This window comes from Neophocaena asiaeorientalis, unplaced genomic scaffold (assembly GCF_003031525.2).
Source record: "Neophocaena asiaeorientalis asiaeorientalis breed wild unplaced genomic scaffold, Neophocaena_asiaeorientalis_V1.1 scaffold116, whole genome shotgun sequence".
NCBI classification, from domain to species: Eukaryota; Metazoa; Chordata; class Mammalia; order Artiodactyla; family Phocoenidae; genus Neophocaena; species Neophocaena asiaeorientalis.
Window position 1 is genome coordinate 7,693,672 of NW_020174561.1, and position 26,052 is coordinate 7,719,723.

The following is a 26,052-nucleotide window of genomic DNA, read 5'->3' on the forward strand; positions in this document are numbered from 1 at the left end:
CACATTTTACGACCCTTTAAGGCCCACCTCCATCATCATCTTCTTTGTGAAACTGTCAATACTCATTTGTCAATACAAAGATGAAAGAGACATGCTCCTCTACCCTTAAGGAACTCTAAAAAATAGTAACAACCAGCATAACACAGTGTGTTGTAATTTCTACATGCCAGGGAGTAGTTTAAGTACTTCGAGTTATTTATTCCTTTACTCATTTAATCCTCATAAAACCCCAATGAAGTAGTTACTACCATTATACACATTTTACAGACAAGGAAATTGAGGCTCAGAGAAATTAAATAAATTGCATAAGGTTATATAGCAAGAAAACCCAGACACTGGTAGAACCACAGCCTCTTGTAAAAGAGAGCAAACCTTTAGTGACTCAGCAGAAAAATATACATCTTGAATTCCTACCATGTAACCTACTGTATGTGCTATATAAGAGGTAGAAAAATCAGTAAGGGAAAAAAAAATCTATGTTGAATTTAGCATTGCTACTCTATTCTTCTTGCTAGATTTCTTTGTTGATGATTTTGTCTTTACGTCTTGCTTCCTTAACTAGTATGTCTACAAAGTGTTTATGATACTGAGTGGAAATTAAATAAATACACAGATAATTCCAATATAAGACATAGAGAAGTACCAGGAGAGATTTGTAAACAAAGTTCTAGATCCCATCTGGGATGGGGATGTGGGAGTGGAGAGCTGGGGTTAGAGTCAGGGTTAACAGGGAAAGGGAGGGAGTCAGAAGAGGCCATCTGGCAGAGTTTAACATCTGAGATGCCAAAGTGACTCCAGTGAAGGAAGATCATCTCAGACAGAGGAAGTGCGTGGACAGAGGAAATGAGTGAGAAAAGTGAGGTATATCTCACGGCACAGTAAGTCCAGCTTGACTGAAACTTAAAGGTGCCCAGGTATGAGGAGTGGTGGATCTGACTGGACAGGTTGGGTTGGGACCAGATTATCAGGGACCTAAGCCACAAATGGAAGAATCTGGATGTTATTCAGTGAAGAAAGGGGTGTCTTAGAAGGTTTTTGACTTGGCAAATCACAGAGCTGGAATGCTACTGTAAAAAGTTTAATCTGTGTGCAACATGTAATAGAGAATTCCAAAGAATAAGGTGAGAAAAGCACAGCAGTGGGGATAAAAGAAGGAAGGCTACAGTTCTGTGGTGGAAGTAGTAATGACGGAGCTTGGAGCGGGATTCTTGCTCATCATTACCCATGGCACTCCATCACTATACTTAATTACCTATGCTTAATTTAGCATTTTGGCTTCTTCCTCTGATCGCTGACTTAAGGCGATGAGCTCCCACTGAAAGCTCATGGGTGGGATTGGGACCTCAGTATCTTTTACGTAAGTATGGAACCTATGGTAATTATTATCATTTAAAGCATATGGAAGTTTAATAACTAATTATTAAACTGTTAATTATTGTGAAATTGAATGTGAACTGCTGCACTCACAGTTTAATTGTTCAGCTCTACAGATACATGATTTGGCCCTATCTGATAGCCCTGATAGCAAAAGATGCTCCAGCCCTGGGGGAAGTCGTATGCAGGTATGGATTATTTTCAGATCATAAAGTCTTATTGCAGGAATAGGCCTAGTCATTCCCCAATTATAGTTTGCAGCCTTTCAAATTTGTAATTGAGGCTTTAAAATAAATTTAAACTTATTTTTCTGTTTTTCATGAATTAAGTGATTAACAAGATTCAAGGCGAATGAACAATTTTAAGTCTTGGTGTTCAATTGCCTAAGCCAATGGGACTCTGACTATAGGCCTCACTGTCTTCTCCACGCTCTCAGAACTGAGAAGTAAAGTAGAACAAATTAAAGAAGGCTCCACGTTGAAATGTACACAATGTCCTGTTTTCCACGCTGGTACCTTCTCTAAGATTGCTTTCTAGCTGCAGGAGGGAAGAACACACAAATACACACACACACGCACACACACACAAACTGCAAGAATTTGCCGAAACTAATGACATCTTGTGATTCCACAGCTGACGTCTCGGGATCACTATGAGGGAGAGGGAAGTTTCTTGTTCAAAGTTCCTGTTTCATGTGTCTGAAAACAAGTGATTAATTGACCTAGAGATCTCTGCTATCTCAATGTCAGAGGTCTTGGGGAAACTCTTGCAAGGTCAGAAAGAAGGAAGGGAAAACAAAAGATGGAAAAGCAAACAAAAATAGTTCCTGGATTTTTAATTTCTTCTTTCTGCTTTTTAAAGATCAAACTCCAGAAAAGGAAAAAAATTACTTAACTTGAACTTTCAAAGGAAAGTTGGGAAAATAAAAGCAACTCTTGGTTAGGAGGTTAAAAAGGTCTGAGGAGTTTACCCTCTTTCTCTCTTTCTTGGGCATTCACTTAACGTTCTCAAGATGTCACTGTACAAGAAATAGTACCTTCTGTCTACAGACATCCTTGTGATACCGGAAGACAGTCCCAGAAACCAGGGTCATAAACATGTACAATGAGAAGCATTTTTATTAGCACGACTACACAGTTTTAAAGGCGTAGCTCAAAGTACTTCTTGTTTAGTTTATAAAAAACTTGATGCCGTAGAAGAGGGAAAAGGCAAGTTTGGAAGATTCATGTTGGCAGAGAGGCAAGATAAAGAATTTTCATAATTCTAGCTCACTTGGTTTTCCTCTACGTTTTGCATATTTGGGTTCCTAAATAGAACATACAATAAAACAAAAATCTTTTCATCACATGGCAGATAAACTAAAGGATTCTCAATGAAACTGAAATTATTTCTTAGAGCTTTGCTTATTCTAATGGGCGGATTTGTATAAACAAGAACAACAAAAAAGAACAAGTTTCACTACTGTAGTTTAAAATGAGATCAGAAAACAGAGTCAACTGAACGGCAGGGCATCTCGGAAAACCAAATTCTATCCCATGCTCTTCAACATTGTTATCTTGCCTAATGCTGTCACCTTGGGATACTTGTATTCCCAGTGTTTCTTTATCTTCAGACCCTCTGACAATCCCTTTTTTTCTTTCCGAAGAAACAATACTGTTTTTCAAAAGTTCAACCAAAGCTGAACTTTTGAGAAAGCTTTTGATGAAGCTTCTGGCAACATGACAAAGTTTAGACAAATGAATTAAAAGCATCAGTCTAGCAGTTACAATATTTAGTGCCTCATTAGATGAAAGGAGCAAATGTTCCACAGAGGTAATCTATCAAGACATACAAGCTGTTTTCTCAGGCTAGATCTGTAGCCTGTAGCATCTACCTGGAGATGCTCCTGGCATTTTAATTTTGTGTTAAAAGTAGAGAATTGTTAGGACCATGGTAGTAGAAAGGATTCAGTGCCCATTAGTATAAGGGGAACAAAGATATTAAACCAGCAACTATATCCATAGAGATGAGAACAAACACCAGTAGATATACAGCCCATGCCTTTCAGATTTGGTGCCAGTAAAGACATTCCTTGGTTTCCATTAAGATCATTTAAAAATGGAACTGTGGCTATTTCTCTCATAATTAAAAAGTCCTCTTGCATAATACAGATAGAATGATACTAAGCCAGTGAGGCTGAAGATCCTTTGTGACCCAAATCAAAGAGTGACATTAAAAAAAAAAAAAGCTACAGATTACTCTGACATGGTTCATTCTTTTCAAAGAACAAAAAAACAATCATTACACTTTTTATTTTCAATTCCACTACTTCATGCTTCCAAGCGTTTGTTATTTCAGCAGCATCTTTTATATCTTGCAAAGCATTTCTCAACCTGCGGTTATTGCTAACTTGGAGCTCAGACCACTGAAGCAGAAAAAAAAAGTTGATAAAAACAAAAGCCCCATGCTCCTGCTGTGGTTTACGTCTTCCGGAAAAAGCTATCAAAACTATTAATAGTTCGATAACTGTATGTCAGAGAATTCCAAACTTCTAGAAGTAGTTTTTCTCCCTATGAAAAGGCTGCATTGCAGAAAAAAAAAGACAGCGATACATAGGGAATATATTTTGCAGGGAAATGTGAATTTCTTGAGTGCAAGTGTCAAATAAAGGGAACACTGTACTTAGTCATTTTTTTTTACTAGCTAAGTCTTTCTGGCTTACCTGTGGTAGGACTCCAAAGGCCTTCCTCCACTGTTGCAAAGTTACTGAATCCCAAGACACACCATCTATCTGGATTTCTCCTTTGGTGTTCAGCAGTCTCAAAAAAGCCAGTAACAAAGTGCTCTTCCCTGATCCAGTTCTTCCCAAGAGGCCCACCTAGAATATCAGTGATGGAATTACTCCTGTGACAGATAGATACGATACCATAAATGTAATCTGATATTATACGTTAATAAAAAAACCCACTGGAACCGTTTTCTCGTTGCTGTTGTTGTTTTTTAAATCATCACCAGGGGAAGTTTCACTTATTCATTCAAACCTTTTTGCACACTTCAAATTCTGACCAAAATTGATCTGGAAGAGAGCAACCCTGGAAGACAACATAGAAACTGGCCATAACAGATTGGACCCCTGATGCTGGGTTCATTTATCACTGACCTTGACTAATGGCAAAAAGGTTGAAAATGCCCATTTTGCATGGAAGAAAACAAAGATACAGTGTCTTAATGCACTAATTTTTTTTAACATCTTTATTGGGGTATAATTGCTTTACAATGGTGTGTTAGTTTCTGCTTTATAACAAAGTGAATCAGTTATACATATACATATGTTCCCACACCTCTTCCCTCTTGCATCTCCCTCCCTCCCATCCTCCTTATCCCACCCCTCCAGGCTGTCACAAAGCACCGAGCTGATCTCCCTGTTAATGCTCTAATTTTTGAGAATGGGCTCAAGCCAGAAGCAGAGACCTGTAGCTTGATCTAGTTCCAAACATGAATATGAGTTCGAAAATTAATAAATCTGCAACGGTTCTAATATTTAGATACTGCTATAATAAAATAAGTGAGCATCAAGTTTAGGCCTAAAATAAAGAATAAGTTCACATTCTCACAGAAGGCAGGTTGGGCCTTACCACTCCTCAGTGGATAAGCACATGGACAGTTGTCAAATCAACTTTTTATATCCATTCTGATTGGCAAGAAGAGAATTTTAGGAAGCAAAAGGGATATTAAGGAAAAGAAAAAACTAGTCTTGTTCCTTAAAGACTGTAAGAACACAGCGCGGAAGTTAGAAGGCTGTGCACTGCAAGGAGAGAAGAGGTGCCTCATGTGCCCCACAGGGAGCTGACTCTGTGTTCTGATGCCAGCCCAGACCCAGCTCTTAGAGGAAGGTGCTGTGAGTGGGACAGAACATTTCTGCAGTCATTAACTAAACCCTGAATAAAGTGCTCGACATTTAGTGGCACTGAATGTTTCTTTCTTTCCCCTTACATTATTGCTATTTCTTTCTTATCATTTGGCCTTTTTACAAGAGAGCTGAACAAATGGTCTTGTAAATCGTGCTTTTTATACTATTTGTGGTAAAGGACAGTTTTGCTTTGTGTTTTAGTTTCCAATCCACCATCAGTACTTTAAAAAGTAGAAAATAAAAATGAATTTCTAAATGCTTACTCTCAATTTCTATACTTATTACAGACTAGTAACAGTTCCTAAACCAGAACTAGTTACAGACCACAATAAATGCTTGAGAGTGAAACCCACAATAATAACTTATTGAATACTGACTAGGAACCTGGTAGTAAACTAGGCCTTTAGGTAAGCTGATAAACAAAAGTGACGCAATTGTCTTTCTGTCTATCATAAGAGCCCTGTAATGGGAGTTTCACACGTTTGTTTTCTGAGACAACTGAGAAAATCAGATAAACAACCTCAACCCTGTTGAGGTTCTTCATATTACTAATCACAATTGGTAATTATTTTATTTATTCTTTCCTTGATTATTGCTTGTATTCACCCAAAGAATATAAGTTCAAAAAGGGCAGTGTAATCTATCTTGTTTTCCACTGAATTCTCAGCACCTGGCATAGTGGTTGGCTCACATAAATACTCAATAAAAACTTACTTGGATTGACTGAGAGACAGTCAGATGGAAGGATGAATGGATGGATGGACAGACAGACAGATAGGTGGGTGAGCAGGTGGGTAGATAGATGGAAGGAAGGAAGGAAGGAGGGAAGGAAGGGAGGGAGGGTAGATGAATGAATCAACTTATTTAGTAGATCTAATAAATAAATGGATATAGTCAATTTGGGTCAATTACCAGATCAACTCTTAATTTAAAAATCTTGTGGAATTTCATATGCACACTTCTATTTCTGAATCAGCCCATGTTGTACAAACACATTCACCATACATCATGATTTTCCAAACACAACAGTAAGGCTTTGTATAAGCAATCTGAGTATGCCCTGTGTAGATGAGGCATGAGGAAAGAGAAGCAAAGGCAAGTTCAAGAGCAGGAAGTGATCTGCTCTAAAGTCATATCAAGCACTTTTGATGAAAGTTCCTTGAGTTTCAGACTCTTCAATCATTAGCCAGGATTCTAATGATTAGGATAAATGACTACATTCCTTTTCCTTAAGAAGCAAATATTGAATGTTTAGAGAACACAGGTTTTATGTTGGGATAAAACCAGATTAAGAGGCAATTTGTAAATCTTTAGCTTTAAAGTTTTTAGCTATGGCTCTGGTTTCCTTATATTGTTGAACTGCTGGCATTGCATTATGCCACACACGGTTTTCAACAGCGCGGAATCTAATTGGTTCATACATAACAAAGTCTTCTGTTGTTTATATAATTGGCACATAATAATTCTTTTCCAGGATTTGTTTTTCCAGGCTTCTCAGTGATCTGTTGAATAAGGCCAGAGTACTTCCCGCAAAGAAGCTTTTAAGATAGATCTTAATTCCAAGTCAATGTTTTCTAGTAACTTCAGTGTACCTCCTCTTTGAGAACTTTGGATCAAGATAAATCAAAATGTTATGTGGAAAGTTAAACAGTGTTGAGTTTGGTGCTAGCTGTAATTGCATTGTACCATGACTAGAACAGTCTCAGTACATTCTTTTCAGAGTGTCTTATTCACCATTTTAATACTGCAACAGATTGAAACCTGTTGTAATTATTTTTCATCTCCTTTAGTCTCCAGAAATCAAGATGCCAAATCAAATGAAATTTGGATCCCCAGAGTTATAATAATTGTAACTTTTATATGTTGATTATTAATCTGTTTATTATTAATAAAACATAATTCCTAACATAATAAGTTCTTGAGACTATGCTCCTTATAAAACCAGTATAAGACAGAATTCCATATGTGTTTAACAAATCAAATAGATACTAGGCACTTATGCTGCTATGATCTGAGCCCTTGATATTGTTTGAATTGTTTGTGGCATCTTAGTATTTTAAAGAGACTACAAATGGAGAGAGCAGATAAACTCACCCAAAAGAACAGACCTTGAAGTCTGATTCAATATCTATTTAATCAGAGGACTATCCAGTACTGTAATACATACAATATATCATCTGAGGCATTTTGTTAAATCTAGGTTTATCATGAAAGACCTAGCTCCAGATTAAAATCACAGCCTGTATTTTGAGAGGAAAGAGAAAAGGAAAAAAAAGAAGAGATATTCTAGTTAGGGGAAGGTGATGTTAAAAGTTTAGGCAAAAATCAAAAGCTTTTAAGAAAAAACTATTTGAGACTGAAAAGAAAAATAAGTTTTTTTTTAAGTTACTGTTTTTAAGTTAAAGTTATGAAATACTTTCTACATTTCTCATGTGTTGAAAATAAAATTTAAAGCACAGGTTCTGTAAAGTAAAGGCCTAAATTAAGAGCCAAGAAAGTAATAGGACATCTCTTCACTAAAGTAATTTCTATGAACAAAGTGTTTTAATATGAAGATTGAATCATTTTTCTGCACAAAATATTGATTTTTTTCATCTTTTCACCATGCTATAGGCTGAATATTTGTGTCTCTCCTAAATTCATAGGTTGAAATCCTAACCCCCAATGTGACAGTATTAGGAGGTAGGGCAAATGGGAGGTGATTTGGTCATGAGGGTGGAATCTTCATGAATGGGATTAGTGCCCTTATAAAAGAGGCCCCAGAGAAATTCCTTGTCCCTTCCACCATGTGAGGTTACAGTGAGAAGACAGACACCTATGATGAAGTGGGCTCTCATCAGACACTGAACCTGTGGGGCCATGATCTTGGACTTCCCAGACTCCAGAATTGTGAGAAATAAATTTCTGTTGTTTATAAGTCACGAAGCCTATGATATTTTGTTATAGCAGCCTGAATGGACTCTGACACACCATAGAACCAAGAACACCGAAATTTATTAAAAATTAAACAAGAAATGCCCATTTAGGTCCTTTTCAAATGTTTTCTCTCTCTCTTTTAAGAAGATGAATTAGACCACAGTTAAGATTGCAGGATTTTTGGATAATAGAAATAATATACAGATGGTCCCTGACTTAAGATGGTTTGACTTACAATTTTCTGACTTTACAATGATGCAAAAGCAATGTGCATTCAGTAGAAACTGTACTTTGAATTCTGAATTTTGATCTTTTCCTGGGCTAGCAATATGTGGTATGATACTCTCTCATGATGCTGGATAGCAGCAGTGAGCTGCAGCTCCCAGTCAGCCATGTGATTATCAGGGTAAACAACTGACACACTCACAACCTTTCCATAACCATACAACCATTCTGTTTTCACTCAGTATAATATTCAATAAAGTACATGAGATATTCAACACTTTATTATAAATTAGGCTTTGTGTAAGATAACTTTGCCAACTGTAGGCTAACGTAAGTGTTCTGAACTTGTTTAAGGTAGGCCAGGCTAAGCTATGATGTTCAGTAGATTAAGTGTATTAAATGCATTTTTGACTTAATATTTTCAACTTATGATGGATTTAATAGGACATAACCACATCATAAGTCAAGGAAGATCCATACTAAACTTGAGCCTACTTCTTAATCACCATGCAAGAAGTTTTTTGGGGGGCATCTTGTTACAGTTTGCAAGATGTTGTTAAAGGTTCTAAGGGCAAAGCAGTAGAAATTACATTCTTAAGAGAGTTGCTCAGAATAACATTTTAAGAATCAATTCCTACTGTAATCAATCATATGACCTAGAAATAGGTATAATCCATTCATTCATTCATGCATTTAAGATATAGTAAGCTAGGCAATGTGCCAGGCAAAGGGACAAAAAAAATTGAAAAACAAGACTTCCAGTTTCTGGTCTAGCATATAAGGAATTTGGGTGTCATCACTCTATATTAACAACAAGTGAAAAGCTAAGCAAACTGAAAATCAAAACTCTTCTTAGATCCTTCAGAAAATGAAGTCACACGGCAAATCACTGCCACCACAAGTGGAGACAGACAGAATCACAACTTACTGGAGCAGAAACCCATGATCAGAAACCTCCATAGCAACTCGAGCGAGGGTAGGGAAATCTAAACTGTAACCAACAAATTGCTGGAGGCTCAGTGTAGTCAAGTCTGAGAGTAAAAACCTCCCAGGGAGGTCATTCATAGAGAGGTCCCCACACTTTTGTAAGTATTACCTCCAGAAGCTCAATCACAGTTCATCTCACAGTGAAGTACACAGAAATACCCTCTGGTGCATCCAGCAGGAAGATGTGGGAAACCACAATTTCATAATATTACAGAACATTCTGTTTTTCTTAACAAGGCCTCCTTCAAGAGAAACTATTTTACCAGAACCTAATCTACTGGGTTTTTTATTAGAACCTAACTGATCGAAGAAAGGAGAATACTCAACTCTAGCCCACATAAGTGTACTGTTGCACCTAAGGGGGAGAAAAATCTGAGAAGCACTTGTGAAGTTCACTGCTCAAGGACACAGTCTCAATAAAAGACCGAGACTTAATTATAGGACAACAGAACACTTCTCTTTCCCCCAGACCTTACACCACTAAAGGCCTAATTATCAGTTTCTTTTATCTAGTATGTCATGCCCACCTTTCAACAAAAAAAATCACAAGGTAGGGAATTCCCTGGTGGTCCAGTGGTTAAGACTTCGCCTTCCAATGCAGGGGGTACAAGTTCGATCCCTGGTGAAGGAGTTAAGATCCCATATGCTTCGTGGCCAAAAAACCAAAACAAAAAAACAGAAGCAATATTGTAACATATTCAATAAAGACTTTAAAAATGGTCCACGTCAAAGAAAAAAATCTTTAAAGAAAAATTACAAGGTATGCTAAAAGGCAAAAAACACAGTATGAAGAGATTGAGCAAGCATCAGAACCAGAGTCAGATATGCCAGAAATGTTGGGATTATCAGTCTAGGAATTTAAAACAACTATGAATAATATGCTAAGAGATCTAATGGAAAAAGTAGAAAACATGCAAGAACAAATAGTGTAAGCAGAGAGAATGAAATTTTAATAAAATTAAAAAAGAAATGCAAGAGATAAAAAACAACAACAACACTTTAACAGGAATAAAGAATGGCTATGATGGGCACAGCAGACTGAACGTGGCTAAGGAAAAAAAACCTGTGAGCTTGAGGCTATGACAACATAAACCTCCAAACCAAAAAGCAAAGAGAAAAAGACTAAAAAACAGAATATCCAAGAACCGTGGGACAATTACAAAAGGTATAATATACCGCCAATGGAAACACCAGAAGGAGAAGAAAGAGAGAAAGGAACAAAAATATTTGAAACAATAATGACTCAGGACTTCCCCAAATTAATGTCAAAAACTAAACCACAGGTCCAGGAAGTTCAGAACACCAAGCAGGATAAATGCCAAAAAACTACATGTAGGCATATTATATTCAAACTACAGAAAATCAGAGATAAAGAAAAAATCTTGAAAGAAGCCAGAGGGGAAAAAAACCACCTTACTTATAGAGGAACAAAGAAAAGAACTAAATTCAACTATTCTTCAGAAAACATGCAAGCAAAAAAAGAATGGAGTGAAATATTTAAAGTGTTGAGAGAAAAGAACCACCAAGCTAGAATTCTGTACCTTGTGAAATTATCCTTCAAAAGATAATGGAGAAATAAAGACTTTCTCAAACAAAAATCAAGGGAATTTGATGCCAGTAGATCAGCTTTGCAATAAGTGTTTTAAAAAGTTCTTCAGGAAAATTATTTAAGTCAGAAATTCTGATCTACATAAAGAAAGGAAGAGCATCAGAGAATGAATAAGTGAAGGTAAAATAAGAAATATTATTTTTATTATTCTTAATTGATCTGACAGGTAGTAGTGTGTTCAAAATAATAATAGCAACAATGTATTCAATTATGTATATTTATATATATGCTTCTGTATAAGTGAAATGAATGGCAGCAACAATACAAGGGACAAAGAGGGAGGAAGTGGGAATACAGTTGACCCTTGAACAACACAGGTTTGAACGGTGCAAGTCCACTTACATGCAGATTATTTTCAATAGTAAACACTACAGTGCTACAATATCTAGAGTTGGTTGAATTAGATGATGCAGAACTGCGGATAAAGAGGGACCATGTGTACAGAGCAATCCCGGATAAACAGAGAAGATATTTTCGACTGTGCAGAGGGTGGACACCGTCTACCTCTACTCTGTTCAGGGGTCAACTCTATTTTGTTATAATAACATACTTCCAAGACCTGTGAGGCACTATAGTGTTGTTTAAACGTAACCTGGATTAGCCGAAAACATATATTGCAAATTTTAGGGCAACTACAAAAAATTTTAATCTCTCTCACCTATTTCTCTCATCCTCCCAGTGCCCACCCCTCTGGCAACCACTTGTTCTCTGTATCTATGGCTCTCTGTTTTGTTATATTTGTTCAGTTTTTTTGTTTTTAGAGTTCATGTATAAGTGAAGCCAGATGGTATTTGTCTTTCCCTAATTTCACTTTAAAGAAATAAACCCACTTTAAATGTAAAGGCATATATAAATAGATTAAAAGTACAGAAAAAGATATACCATGTTAATACTAATTAAAGAAAGTTGTAGTAACTAATTTCACACAGAGCAGACATCAGAGCAAGAGAAATTATCAGATAAGGGGTACCATATAATGATAAAGGGGCCAATACTCCAGAAAGACATAATAATTTTTAATGTGTATATGCCTAACAGTGTGCCAAAATAACATGAGGCAAAACCTGACAGAATTGCAAAGAGAAATAGATGAATCCACTATTAAGTTGGAGACTTCAATATTCCTCTATCAAAAATGGACAGACACAGAAGTTAGAAAATCAGTAAGGATACAGTTGAACTCTACACAATCATCAGTCAATTGGATATAATTAACACCTATAGACTACTTCATCCAACAACAGCAAAATAACATTATTCTCAAGCTCACAGGGAACATTCACCAAGATAAATCACATTATGGGTCATAAAACACAATTTAACGAATTCAAGAGAATGCAACTCATACAATGTATGCTCTCAGACCATGATGGAATTAAACCAGAAATCAATAACAGAAAGACAGCTGGAAAATCCCCAAATACTTGGACATTAAAAAACACATAGGTTAAAAAAGAAATCTCAAGGGAAAAAAGATTTTGAATAAATGAAAATAAAAAAGAAATTTATCAGATTTTGTGGTATGCAGCAAAAGCAGTACAGAGGGAAATTATAATATTAAATGCTATAGAAAATAAGAAATATCTAATATATCTCATACAAAATAAATATATATTTGTAGTATAATATAAATATCTTGTATAGAAAAGAATATGTAATACAAAAAAGAAGAAATATCTAAAATCAATAATCTAAGCTTCCATCTTAGGAAACCAGAAAAAGAAGAGTAAATTAAATCCAAATTAGGCAGAAGAAAAATAAATAAATAACAATTACAGTAGAATCAACCAATTGAAAATAGGAAATTGGTAGGGAAAATCAATGAAACTAAAAACTGGTTCTCTGAAAAGATCATTAAATTTTATAAGTTTCTAGCCTGGCTAACTAAGAAAATAAGGAGAGGACACAAATTACTAACATCAAAAATGAAAGAATATTTACCTTATTTAGCATAAGGAATGCGGTTAATATTGTAATAACTTTGTATGGGGATGAATGGTTACTAGACTTATTGTGGTGACCATTTCATAATGTATGCAGATGTCAAATCACTATGTAGTACACCTGAACCTTACATAATATTGTATGTCAACTATATTTCAATTAAAAATTTTTTTAAAGAAATGAAAGAGGGAAAGTCACTACATCTCTTAATACATATTATTAATAGTAAAGAAATACTATGAACAACTCTATGCCCACTAGTTTGATAACTTAGATGAAATGAACAAATTCCTTAAAAGATACAATCTGCCAAAACTCATAAGAAGAAATAGACAATCTGAATAGGCATATACTTTTTCAAGAAATTGAATTGATAATTAATAACCTTCCAAATCGGAAAGCACCAATCCCAGATAGATTCACTGGTGAATTCTACAAATCACCTAAAGTAGAATTTCTACCAATTTTCTACAATCTCATTCAGAAGACAGAAGCAAAAGGGTTACATCCTAAATCATTCTGTGAAACCAGCATTGCCATAATACCAAAAGTAGACATTACAGATCAATATTTCTCATGAACATAGATGCAAAATGCTTTTAAAAATTAACAAATGAAATCCAACAATGTATAAAGAGAATTATACACCATGACCAAGTGGGATTTATCCCAGATATGCAGGGTTGGTTCAACATTTGAAAATCAATTAATACAATCCATCATATCAATGGGCAAGAAAAATAATACAGCCATATCAACAGATGTAGAAAAAGCCTTTGACAAAATCCACCATCAATGCCTGATAAAAACTCTTAGCAAAGTAGGAATAGAGGGAAAGGTCATCAACTTGATAAAGAACCTCTGCAAAAACCCTACAGCTATTATTACTGAATGATGAAAAATGTGAAGCTTTCCCACTAAGATCAACATCAAGGCAAGAATGTCCCCTCTTACAACTGCTTTCAGCACCCTAATCTTAGCTAATGCAAGACAAGAAAAGGAAATAAAAGGCATACAGATTGAGAAGAACAAAATAAAACTGTTTTTGTTCCTACATACCAGCAATGAACAAGTGGAATTTTAAATTAAAAACAAAATACAATTTACATTAGCACTCCCCAAAATGAAATACTTAGGTATAAATCTAAGAAAATATACACAAGATCAGGATGAGAAAAACTACAAAAAGTGATGAATTAAATCAAAGAAAAATTAAACAAGTGGAGAGATATTCCACGTTCATGGATAGGAAGACTCAATATTGTCAAGATGTTGGTTCTTCTCAACTTGATCTATAGATTCAGTGCAATCCCAGTCAAAATCCCAGCAAGTTATTTAGTGTATATGGCAAACTGATTCTAAAGTTTACATGGAGATGCAAAAGAACAGTCAACACATTATTGAAGGAGAAGAACAAAATCAGAGGACTGACACTACTCAACTTCGATGATTTTGGAAGTTGACTTAAAATATTAAGGCAGCCTAATAAGAACACCTTCAGTTTTCCAGCTTTTTGCTCAATGATTCTCTTTAACTCCACTTATCTCCTTTCCTCCTGTCTCAAGAAACAAAACAAAACAAACAAACCAAAAAAACCCCAACTACTCCTATAGAACAAAGGCAAATCCCTCTATATACCCATCCTCTTAGACAGATGTTCTTGCTTTCTCTCTCCCACCACCAACATTGGTGTTCTATATAACCCCTCAATTTAGGAATCACCCATTCCCTAAGCCTTTACAGTTGGAATTCTACCCTCACTCTTCTACATCACTCCTCTACACCTAAAGACTCTCTTAAATATGGGTTCTCACAAGTAGATGGGCATGTATCAGCACCACCTGGAAGGTGTGATAAAACACAGACCACTGTCCCCACCCCTTGGGCAGTAGGGCTCAGTGAGGCTCAAAAATATGCATTTCTTGCAAGTTTTCAAGTGACACAGATGATGCTGGTGCAGGAACCACACTTTGAGAACCACTGCTCTCAAAGACCATGTGGTAGCAAAATCAATTAGGATTTTCTGAGTTATCACCTCCTTTTATTGCTTTGGCTCTCAAGATCCATACTCTGCACCAAGTTGCACCAATCTTGGATCCAATTACATCCTTTATGCATCCTCCAGTCATCGAATGACTGAACCAGTCATTGTTTTCCGCACATGCTCCATGCCTCATGTTTTTCCCTCTGCCTACAGCACCTTTCTTCACCCACCTTAATTATTCAAATCACAGTTTAAGTCTTGAAGCTTCATTCTAAATGCCACTTCCTGTGGAAAACCTTCCCTGAATAGCCCAACTCCTAGCCAAATGATAATAACTGCTTCCTCTTCTGAACTACCTTAGCATTTTATCTATATATCTCTTATTCAAGGGTATAATTTTTTTGGGGGGGAGGGGAGCTCTTTTCAAGAATAAAGATTTCAAAACTATAAACACAAAATTATGTACAGGGCCTTGAAAGGGGCTCAGGCAAGTGAAGTTCTTTGAAACCTCAGCCTTGTTAGCTTCAGAGTAATTCTGCTTTAGCTGTTACTGGATTTCACATTTCCCCTTTTAGATTGACATCTTCTGTGACAGATCTCTCTCTCTTTCTGTCTTCTTTCTTCTGCTCCTTCTTTTTCTTCTTTTAAGAGAAGCAGGTAAAATAGGACTTTGAGGTCAGACAGATCTGAGTTTGAGATCCCTGCTACTTCACTCACTTAACTGATTGTTAGTTTCTTCCACTATGCACAAAAAGGGTAATAACATCTACCTTTGGAGTTAAAATAAGATCAAATGTGATAGCAAATAAAGGTCTTTAAACAGTGCTTAGGACATGATAAGCACTCTATAAACATCTATAGCCTTATGTGAGTGATTTTCAATTCCCCCAAAGCACCTAGGGAGTGTCTTGCAAAGACACATCGCCTGCTTCCTGTATAAAGGTTCAGAGAAGATGGAATGCCTGAGCATATTGCTTCTTCCTCATTTTACAGCATCTCTGATTACTACCCTCGCATCAAGGAAACTACCTACAAAAACCAGGACTCTGAAACTCTGTCACTCTACTAGGACTTGTTTGTATTTAACTGAGTAGGCAAGTGAGCACTGGAAAAGCAAATGGATGGGAGAATGTCAGGAGGAGGGAAAGCAAATAATTTACCAAATCTATTCCTCCTGTGGATCAACCTATCTGTTGCTGTTGTTATAACTTCACAGCGCTTTTGGCATCCATCCTGGTGACCCTCAGCTGCCTATGGCATTCATTGATGTATAAAGCAAGAAAGAGTAATTAATTATGCTTTTCTCAATGGAAGGGAAGAATGAAGGCAAACCATTAATTTTACTTAGTTCCAAAGCATAACTTTAGACAATCTCATTCTAATATTAGGGGAAAATTCAGTCTAAAACCTAGTCTTTCCATTTATGCCCATTTATACTTTTCTCTCAGAAAAAAAAAGTCTCATTCTTGATGAGCATAAATATAATAGAGAGCTAATTTTAGTAGTATGTGAATATATTTTTCCTAACTAGACTAAAAGGTAAGTCAAAATTTCCAGTGTGCAATTTCAAGCCATTTAGCATAAGATGTAGAAAATTTTTGCTCACTCTATACATTTTTCTTATCAGAACTTTGCCTAATACAGCCAATTATCAAACATCCCTAAAGCCATGGGCAAAAGCAAGTGAAAACAGTCTGTTTCTGTGTTGGTGACAGTGATGGTGGCCTAACGAAACTTACTGACCATTATCTCCCCAGTTAAAAAAAAAAAAAATCTCTGTTTGAGATTAAACCACAGAGAGATGAAGTTTTAAAATTCAGTTTTCAGCGAATTTGTTGGTGGCGCAGTGGTTAAGACTTAGCGTTCCCAATGCAGCGGGCCGGGTTCGATCCCTGGTCAGGGAACTAGATCCCAAATGCATGCCACAACTAAGGAGCTGGTGAGCTGCAACTAAGACCAGTGCAACCCAATAAATATTTTAAAAAATAAATAAAATAAAATTCAGTTTTCATAAGAAGTGGCCCTATTGGATTCTATCTCAATTTAAATGGAAAAGAAAGCAATCAAAACAATATAATACTCCTGCTAGATTTATAGAGTGGCCCAGAATAAGGAATCTGGAGAGAATGTAAAATCACATTTACAGAGCATAAAATGTAGGGAGAATGACCATCCCCTTCTCTAAGAATCAATTCCAGAATCCGTATATTTGAGTAACTTCTGTGAATTCAGCCCAGCGCTGGGATCCATAAAAAAACACTTCAAAATAGTACAAGGTTATTTTTGCTTATTAAATAATAAAAAATTATTGCTTCATAAATAATTATAACTTAGCACATTATTGGGAAAAAAATTTAACAATCCATACCTTGATGAAAACTCCAACTAAACAAGAAAATTGGAAAAAGCTAAGAAAAAAAGTACCACTTGTTTGAAAGAGTGTCAATTACGTAAAATTTAAGAAAACTTTAGATGGAGTCAGCAACAAAATATTTCCCTCACCTGAAATGGAAGATAGTTTCAAGATGCAAACTCTAAAACATGTTATAATTTTGGTTTATTTAACAGCTTCTTTAGTTGGTAAGGTAGCAATCAATTAGATATTCTGCAAGTAGAATCACATTTAAAATGGTCCCAGGGCTTCCCTGGTGGCGTAGTGGTTGAGAATCCACCTGCCAATGCAGTTCGATTCCTGGTCCAGGAAGATCCCACATGCCACAGAGCAACTAAGCCTGTGCGCCACAACTACAGAGCCTGTGCTCTAGAGCCCGTGAGCCACAACTATTGAGCCTGCATATCGCAACCACTGAAGCCCACACGCCTAGAGCCCGTGCTCTGCAACAAGAGAAGCCACTGCAATGAGAAGCCTGCGCACCGCAACGAAGAGTAGCCCCTGCTCACCACAACTAGAGAAAGCATGTGCACAGCAACAAAGACTCAACTCAGCCAAAAATAAACAAATAAAATAAATTAATTAAAAAAAAAAAGATCCCATTATATGCCCAGGAGTGGGATTGCTGGATCATATGGTAGCTCTATTTTTAGTTTTTTAAGGAACCTCCATACTGTTCTCCATAGTGGCTGTATCAATTTACATTCCCACCAACAGTGCAAGAGGGTTCCCTTTTCTCCACACCCTCTCCAGCATTTATTATTTGTAGACTTTTTGATGATGGTCACTCTGACCAGTGTGAGGTGATACCTCACTGTAGTTCTAATTTGCATTTCTCTAATAATTAGTGATGTTGAGCATCTTTTCACATGTTTTTTGGCCATGTGTATGTCTTCTTTGGAGAAATGTCTATTTAGATCTTCTACCCATTTTTTAGAATATTACTCAGCCATAAAAAGGAACAAAATAATGTCATTTCCAGCAACATGGATGGACCCAGAGATTGTCATACAGAGTGAAGTAAGTCAGAAAGAGAAAGACAAATATCATGTAATATTGCTTATATGTGGAACCTAGAAAAATGGTACAAATGAACTTACTTGCAAAGCAGAAATAGAATCACAGATGTAGAAAACAAACTCATGTTTACCAAGGGGGAAAGAGGTGAGTGGGATGAATTGGGGGATTAGGCCTGACATATATACACTACTATGTATAAAACAGATAACTAATGAGCACCTACTGTATAGCACAGGGAGCGCTACTCAGTGCTCTGTGGTGACCTAAATAGGAATGGAATCTAAAAAAGAGTGCATATATGTATATATATAACCAATTCACTTTGACGTACAGCAGAAACTAACATAACTGTAAAGTAACTATACTCCAATAAAAATTAATACAAAAATAAAATAAAATGGAATAAAATGGTTCCATTATATAGACTCAGGATTTTGCAAAGTATATTTCACATGAAACAATGACTTCATATAATAACTTGAAAATATTTGTGTTCAATATTGGTCCTAGTCTACAATAACAGTGTTACAAATGGATTCTACTAACACATTGCTTTAGGCTACTGAAATTCACTTACTGAACACAGGTTTAACAAAGCAAGCAATGTTTAAATCTCACCCTCTGGCCAGGACTTATTGAGAAGGAAATGTTCTCTAATATGGCATTCCCACGGTCTATATACTTCGCTGTGAGGTCTTTCACAGTCATTCGGCCCCCTGAGGGCCAGATGTCATCTTTCTTCACATGATGATTCTCGATAATCATAACTTCTGAGAGCTGGCCATCCTTGGATGGTTTCAGTGACTTGTTAGGTTTACCATCTTCTGCTGGCATATCAATAAACTTAAAGACTCGGCTCACAGATCGCATCTGAAATAAAAATAATTTTTAATTTTTCTTTAAGAGCTGCAGACAATATCTTAATTAGTTTGGTGTTTCCCAAAAAATAACTTGTAAGATGTGATGCTAGCTAGTCGTCACTTGGTTATTTGTTAGTTTTTTCAATGAACTAACAGGAAATAACTGGATGTAATTAAAAGCTTAACCAAGAGAATTAACTAGGATTTCTATAAATGCGCTCTGTATAAAACTGCTTGTTTTTGTGATCAGTAAATTCTCAGTTATGCAAGTCACACATAAATAGCCAAACTCTACTCAAGGGAATAGATGATGTCAAGGGGAAAACTTTTTTCTACCATGAGTAGTACTACACAATGTTTTACAACTGGTATATTATAATAAAATGTTTCACACCTCTAAACCACTACATAAGAGTCTTGCCTTACTCTCACAGTACATTAATAACTATCAACAATTCTATGTCAGCTGGGTGGTAAGTGGACTCTTGAGGCTTAGTAAATTTTGAATAACCACAATAATCTTCAAACAAATTTAAGTCACTGGCATATACCTGTAGTTAAATATTACATTTTTAATCTGAATTACTTAAAGATCAATTTCCATTGCTGAGCAAAATGTGACTGCGTATAAGAGCTGTATTTAAAATTCAACCATTTTTAAAATTAATTTATGTTTTAAAATTTATTTTATTGAAATATAGTTGATTTACAATGTTGTGTTAGTTTCTGATGTATAGCAAAGTGATTCAGTTATGCATATGTATATAAATTCTTTTTCATATTCTTTTCCCTTATGGTTTATCACAGGATATTGAATATAGTTCCCTTGCAACAGTAGGACCTTGTTGTTTATCCATTCTACATATAATGGCTTGCATCTGCTAACCTCAAACTCCCAATACATCCCCCACCCCTGCACAGCCTACCCTGCTTGGCAACCACAAGTCCATTCTCTATGTCTGTGAGTCTGTTTCTGTTTTGTAAATAAGTTCATTTGTGTCATATTTTAGATTCTACATATAAGTGATATCATATAGTATTTGTCTTTCTCCTTCTGACTTACTTCACTTAGTATGATAATCTCTAGTTGCATCCATGTTGCTGCAAATGGCATTATGAAATTCAACTATTTTTCAAAGGTGCTTAAATTCTTTAACAAGAACATATTTCTCTGAACAACTATAATTTATTGGAATTTGATTTTTAAAATAGCCTGGCATATAATAAGCATCCAATAAATATTTGAAAAAAATTTAAGTGAATAAAGGGATAAATATGTGAATGATTAAATATATAAATAAGTAAATGAATAAGAAGAAAGAGTTGGAGACTTTGAATTCACTCAATTTCTTTTTTTTTCTTTTTTGCCGTACGCGGGCCTCTCACTGTTGTGGCCTCTCCCGTTGCAGAGCACAGGCTCCGGACGCGCAGGCTCAGCGGCCACGGCTCACGGACCCAGCCGCTCCGCGGCATGTGGGATCTTCCCGGACCGGGGCACGAACCCGTGTCCCCTGCATCGGCAGGCGGACTCTCAACCACTGCGCCACCAGGGAAGCCCTCAATTTCTCTTTTTAAAAGATATCATCCTTGATTCTATGGCTTAGTCCTTCACAGGTGTTAACAGCTTACTAGACAGAAATTTTTTTTGTCTTAAAAGTAATTGTTGATTCTGGCTTTACCCAGTCAAGAATTTAACCTTCTCCTTTACAATGTTAATTTCTTATCATTGTATTTATAGTTAAGGTTTAGATTATTAGAAATGATACTTTTTGCAAAAAAAATTGTGGGAAGAAATGCCTTTGGGCATATGTCTCTATTATTTCTATTTTTCATTATCAAAAGGTGAAATGGGAAGAATTCTTAACCTTTAGTATGAATGACTGGTAGATGAATCAGAGAAGTCTAGATATTGATCCCTAACTGAACAGTAACAGTTCCATCTTAGCAAATCTAATAGTGTTGCCTGTTTTCACATGCACTGATCAAGGCTGCTGTTTATAAAGAGCTTTCTTCTGTCTAGTAATTGTGTGCTTCAATTTCCTTCATCTTGCGAATATCTCGAAGTTTCTTCAATAATTATTCAAAATTCAAAAAGGGAATCCTTTTAAGCCAAACCCACTGTAAATGGAAGTGAAAAGTATCCAAAGCCCACATCCATCATAAATAACTCTAGAGGAAATGAAAGGCATATTATAACTAGTCCTCTAACATAGTATTTTAAATTCCAAATTATGGGTGATTTTCAGGGTTTGTTAAATCCTGATTCAGTTATTTTTTATTAATTTTGAATTAAAGTAAACTGCTGACATAGGATGTGGGAAGATGGCGGAAGAGTAAGACGCGGAGATCGCCTTCCTCCCCACGGATACACCAGAAATACATCCACACGTGGAACAACTCCTACAGAACTCCTACTGAAGGCTGGCAGAAGACCTCAGACCTCCCAAAAGGCAAGAAACTCCCCACGTACCTGGGATAAAGTAAACTGCTGACATTTCTGCATGTCAATGCTGTGAAGAATTCTGAACTAGTCTTTGTTAGGTGCTTTAGTATGTCAAGAAAGGTACTGTATCACAAAAATCCATCGTATTTTCATACTTCCAAGCAATCAAAAAAAAACATTTAAATATTGCTATCTAAACTACTCAAAATTATATGTGGTGTTATTAGAAAATGACATTCAAAACTACTATTTTGGTAGCACTAAAATGTAGTGGATAAGCCTTCTGTGTAAGGATTTGTGTTTGAGTACAGCAAATTACATTCTCCATTAGCAAGGGTGAATCCAGAACTTCTTTGTTTGCTTGTTTGTTTTTTGAATGCAGAACTTCTAATGTCAGCTATGATAGATAGAATGTACCTATCAAATTTAGAAAACAATTTTCAACTCGTCACCTTTCATATAGTCTAATTGCATAAAGTGACCCCAAGACAGGCTATTATAGTTACCCACAGCATGGTCAAATATCCCTGACCAAGAACTAGTTCACCTTAACAATGGGCACTCATCCACAGCACATGAACATCCACTCAACTCAATGGGTTAGAATATTTTCTGATGGGAAGAAAAGGTGGTTAGTGCAGACACCTGCGTTATGGTCAGTTTCTCAGCCACTGAAATGCCATTACTGAATAGATGATGTGGACAGATAATGTTATGAATTGCTAACTAATTCCTTGTACCTCGCAGGCTCTCCAATTTGCACATTCTACTTTCACTGCCTCTCAAAGGAGAAGCTACATCAGAACGAGAGCCCAGAAAATCATTTCTGGTCTTGCAAGTTGCAAAAAATTGCCTTTGTAGTCAGAGATTGACAGTTTGAAAATTTTGAGCCACATGAATATTGCCTTTTAAGCTTCAAAAACCAAAACCTGAAGGACACAAAGCACAGTGTTTATGTAAAAAACAGTAGTCATGGATGAAATTCTGATGGATGAGAAATAGCTTCTCTCCTCACTGCAAAATCCAACTCATGAATGGGCTGAGACACCAGTTTCTCTTAAAAGAAGCACTGCCTTGCAACTGAACTCTGGTTCTCTCCTCAAGTAGATTTGAGGGATTTTAGAACATAGGAAGCCTATGCCTCATTTCTAAGGTGGAGCCAGGAATGAGGAGGGCCTTAGAGAAGGTTCCAGTGCCCGGCATGGCACAGGAGCAATGGAGTAGACACGGATGCTTGGCATGTCTAGACATAGATAACTTGACATAGCTTCAGATTTTCTTGTATTTCCAGAATGGTGCTGAAGGGAAGCCAAGAATCCCAATGCTTTGATCCCTCAGGGTCTTCCATTCCTCAGACACATGGAAGCAGCTGAGAGAGAGAGAGAGAACTCACCTAGGGAGAGCTCAGAATCAGCACCAGAAGGACAAAGACCCAATATACCTGGACTGTACACTTCTAGGTCAGAGATAGTCTCGGAGACAGCAAGCACAACAAGGGACAACCCAGGGCCAGACGCCCCCCTCCTTCAGTGTCTTGGTATCCTGTAAACTCCACTCACAATTTATTATAGATTCACTTCTAGGAAGATCTCTGTATGTGCTGAGGTTGTTTCTTCCACTCGGCGGAAGGCATGTTCAAATAGAAAATAAATTTGACTATAGCACAAGTAGTCATATTTCTCGTACACTTGATTTCATAGCCAAAGATTCATACCTGCAGTCAGGGATGGATCCAGGTTTGGTGGAACCTGAAACTTCAGTAATTTAGGGGACTCTTCTTAAGAAAAAGAATATATATACAATGAACTCTTAGCCATAAAAAGGATGAAATATTGCCATTTGCAGCAACATTGATGGATCTAGAGAATATCATACTTAAGTGAAGCAAGTCAGACAGAGAAAGATAAATATTATATGATATCACTTATATGTGAAATCTAAAAAATAATACTAATGAATCTACCTACAAAACAGAAACAGACTCACAGATACAGAAAACAAACTTACGGTTACTAAGGGGGAATAAATTAGGAGTATGGGATTAACAGATGCATACTACTATAAATAAAATAGATAAGCAACAAGGATTTACAGGGAACAATATTCAAAAAGAGAGAAGAAAGAAAAAGAACTAAAATTCTGCATAGAAAATTAAGTATAGGGCCTTGAAAGGAGGGAGAACGTGAAGCAAGTGGGAGAACGTGAAGCTTAAATCTTATGGGCTTCAGTTAAATCCACTGTGTCTATTACAGTAAACTTATTCAAGCATTGTTTGTTGTATCTTCCCCATCTAGTGTTTACCATCATGCAGTCCCTTAATAAATCTTTGTTCATAATGAATTAATGCATTGTTCTACCTCCTATGCAGAAAGCAGTTTCTGAGCAGGGAGAATGACAGTGCTGTAAGGACCTTAGCAGGAAATCCAGGCTGCAGTTGTAGCCTCGGCCTCTCAGCCTGAAAATATACATGGCTATTTGGATTAGAAGGAAGTTGTAACATACCAAACTATTTTTAGTCTCATATATTTGTCTTCATTGAGCTTTTTAAACTAACTTAATCCTGTCTCTAATTAGGAATGTCTAAACATTTTCAGGTGATATGTAAAAACTGCTACGCCATTGTCCAGCTATGTAGATGGAGCTGGATGGAAATTCAGAGTTGGCAATTTTCAGAGTTCTGTAGATGGAGTCGGGCAAACTCCTTAAGCTTAAGCTGCTGCTTCTGTGCATAGAGACGTGTTTCCCGAAGAGGAATGAGGGGGAAGCTCTGTCTAGCCACTGACAGCAAAGTCTCAACGTAGCCATTACCAGCTTAGATGGGAGAATGTGTCTTAGATTTTAAGAAGTAAATGATGAAGCCAAAATGAGACTCAGGCACTGAAACATCAAACCTTTCCTCACATGAAGAGGAAAACTTGATATAATTTGCACAGACTTCTATAAAATTGGAGTTTAACTAAAATGAAGTGGGATTTTTGCTTGAGTAGCATCTGCTTTAAATTTTTGGCTTGATTATTTAAATTTACTATGCTCAAAAAATTCTCCTGAGTCAATCTTTAAAACTGAATCTCATTATCTTTATGATAGCATCTAAATCAGAGGTCCCCAACCCCCAGTCTGCGGACCTCTACAGGTCCGCGCCGCACAACAGGAGGTGAGTGGCTGGCCAGCGAGCAAAGCCTCATTTGCCGCTCCCCATCGCTCCCTATCGCTCGCGTTACCGCCTGAACCAACCCCCCAACCCCCCGTCCGTGGAAAAATTGACTTCCACGAAACCAGTCCCTGGTGCCAAAAAGGTTGGGGACAGCTGGTCTAAATTACTAATCTAAGCATCAGGAGAACAGAGTCTTTTGGGAAAGGACAGCTCCACAGCCTCATCTCAACTTTATAACAGATATATTTAGTGAAAAAGAAAATGATTCTTGATTTTCCTTTCCACCTGTTGTTAACAAAGAGGCTTAAAGATCTATTTTAGGGCAAGTCAGGAAGCCAGACTCCTCTCCCTCACAAAATATTGCTCTTTTTCCTTTCATCCTTTTGGTTATTTGGAAACCAGTACATCAAAACTGTGCATTAACACCTAAACTACATGCTGTAATACCCCAAAAGCCATGATGATAGAAAATATATTTCATAAGCCTGAGATCTGGCTGGCAACACTGTAAAGCGTTTTCATAACTGGTTGTTATAGGAAGATTATAAGAAATAAATTTGAAGAGAATCATCTAGAACAGTGACATGTGAAAAACCACACATTTTGCAAGAGAGATTTTCAAAATGTGAAGTACATGAAAGGGAGGATTAAAGTGTTTTAAATCATAGCTTCTTCCTGGTAGACCCAAACTAAATGCTTTTCAGAATCAACTAATTAGAGACCTGAGACCCAAGACCACGTTAGAGTCATTGGCATAATCTTTAAGCCATGCATATAGATTTAAGAGATAATGGTTGGGCTTCCCTGGTGGCGCAGTGGTTGAGAATCCGCCTGCCGATGCAGGGGACGCGGGTTCGTGCCCCGGTCCGGGAGGATCCCACATGCCGCGGAGCGGCTGGACCCGTGACCCATGGCCGCTGGGCCTGCGCGTCCGGAGCCTGTGCTCTGCAACGGGAGAGGCCGCAACAGTGAGAGGCCCGCGTAACTCTAATAAAGATGTAAAAAAAAGAGATAATGGTTATCATGGAAACAGACTCTGCCCAAAACATATTCTTGAAACTCTGGTCTATCTTTCTACGCCTATTACTTATGCTCCTAGAGCACTTAAAAAGTCAACCAGAACTGTGTTGTTATAAATTATTAACAGCATAAGTGAGTTACTTATCGTATACTGTAAATTCTAACCCTTTGGAAATTATTATAGCTTGCTATTTAATTTGTGGCAAATCACATGGCAAGTCAATGTCACTTTTTC

The 26,052-nt window shown here is 36.8% G+C and overlaps 1 protein-coding gene across 1 annotated transcript in view; it reads right to left on the minus strand.

Moving 5' to 3' along the window:
* The window catches only part of CFTR (CF transmembrane conductance regulator), a 190,147-nt gene that overhangs the window by 20,998 nt on the left and 143,097 nt on the right, over positions 1-26,052 (minus strand). The window contains exons 22-23 of the mRNA XM_024757758.1: positions 18,959-19,210; positions 4,076-4,231 (exon numbers count right to left, since the gene is read on the minus strand). Of these exons, the coding sequence (XP_024613526.1) occupies positions 4,076-4,231; positions 18,959-19,210 (408 nt within the window). The remainder of the gene's footprint in view (positions 1-4,075; positions 4,232-18,958; positions 19,211-26,052) is intronic.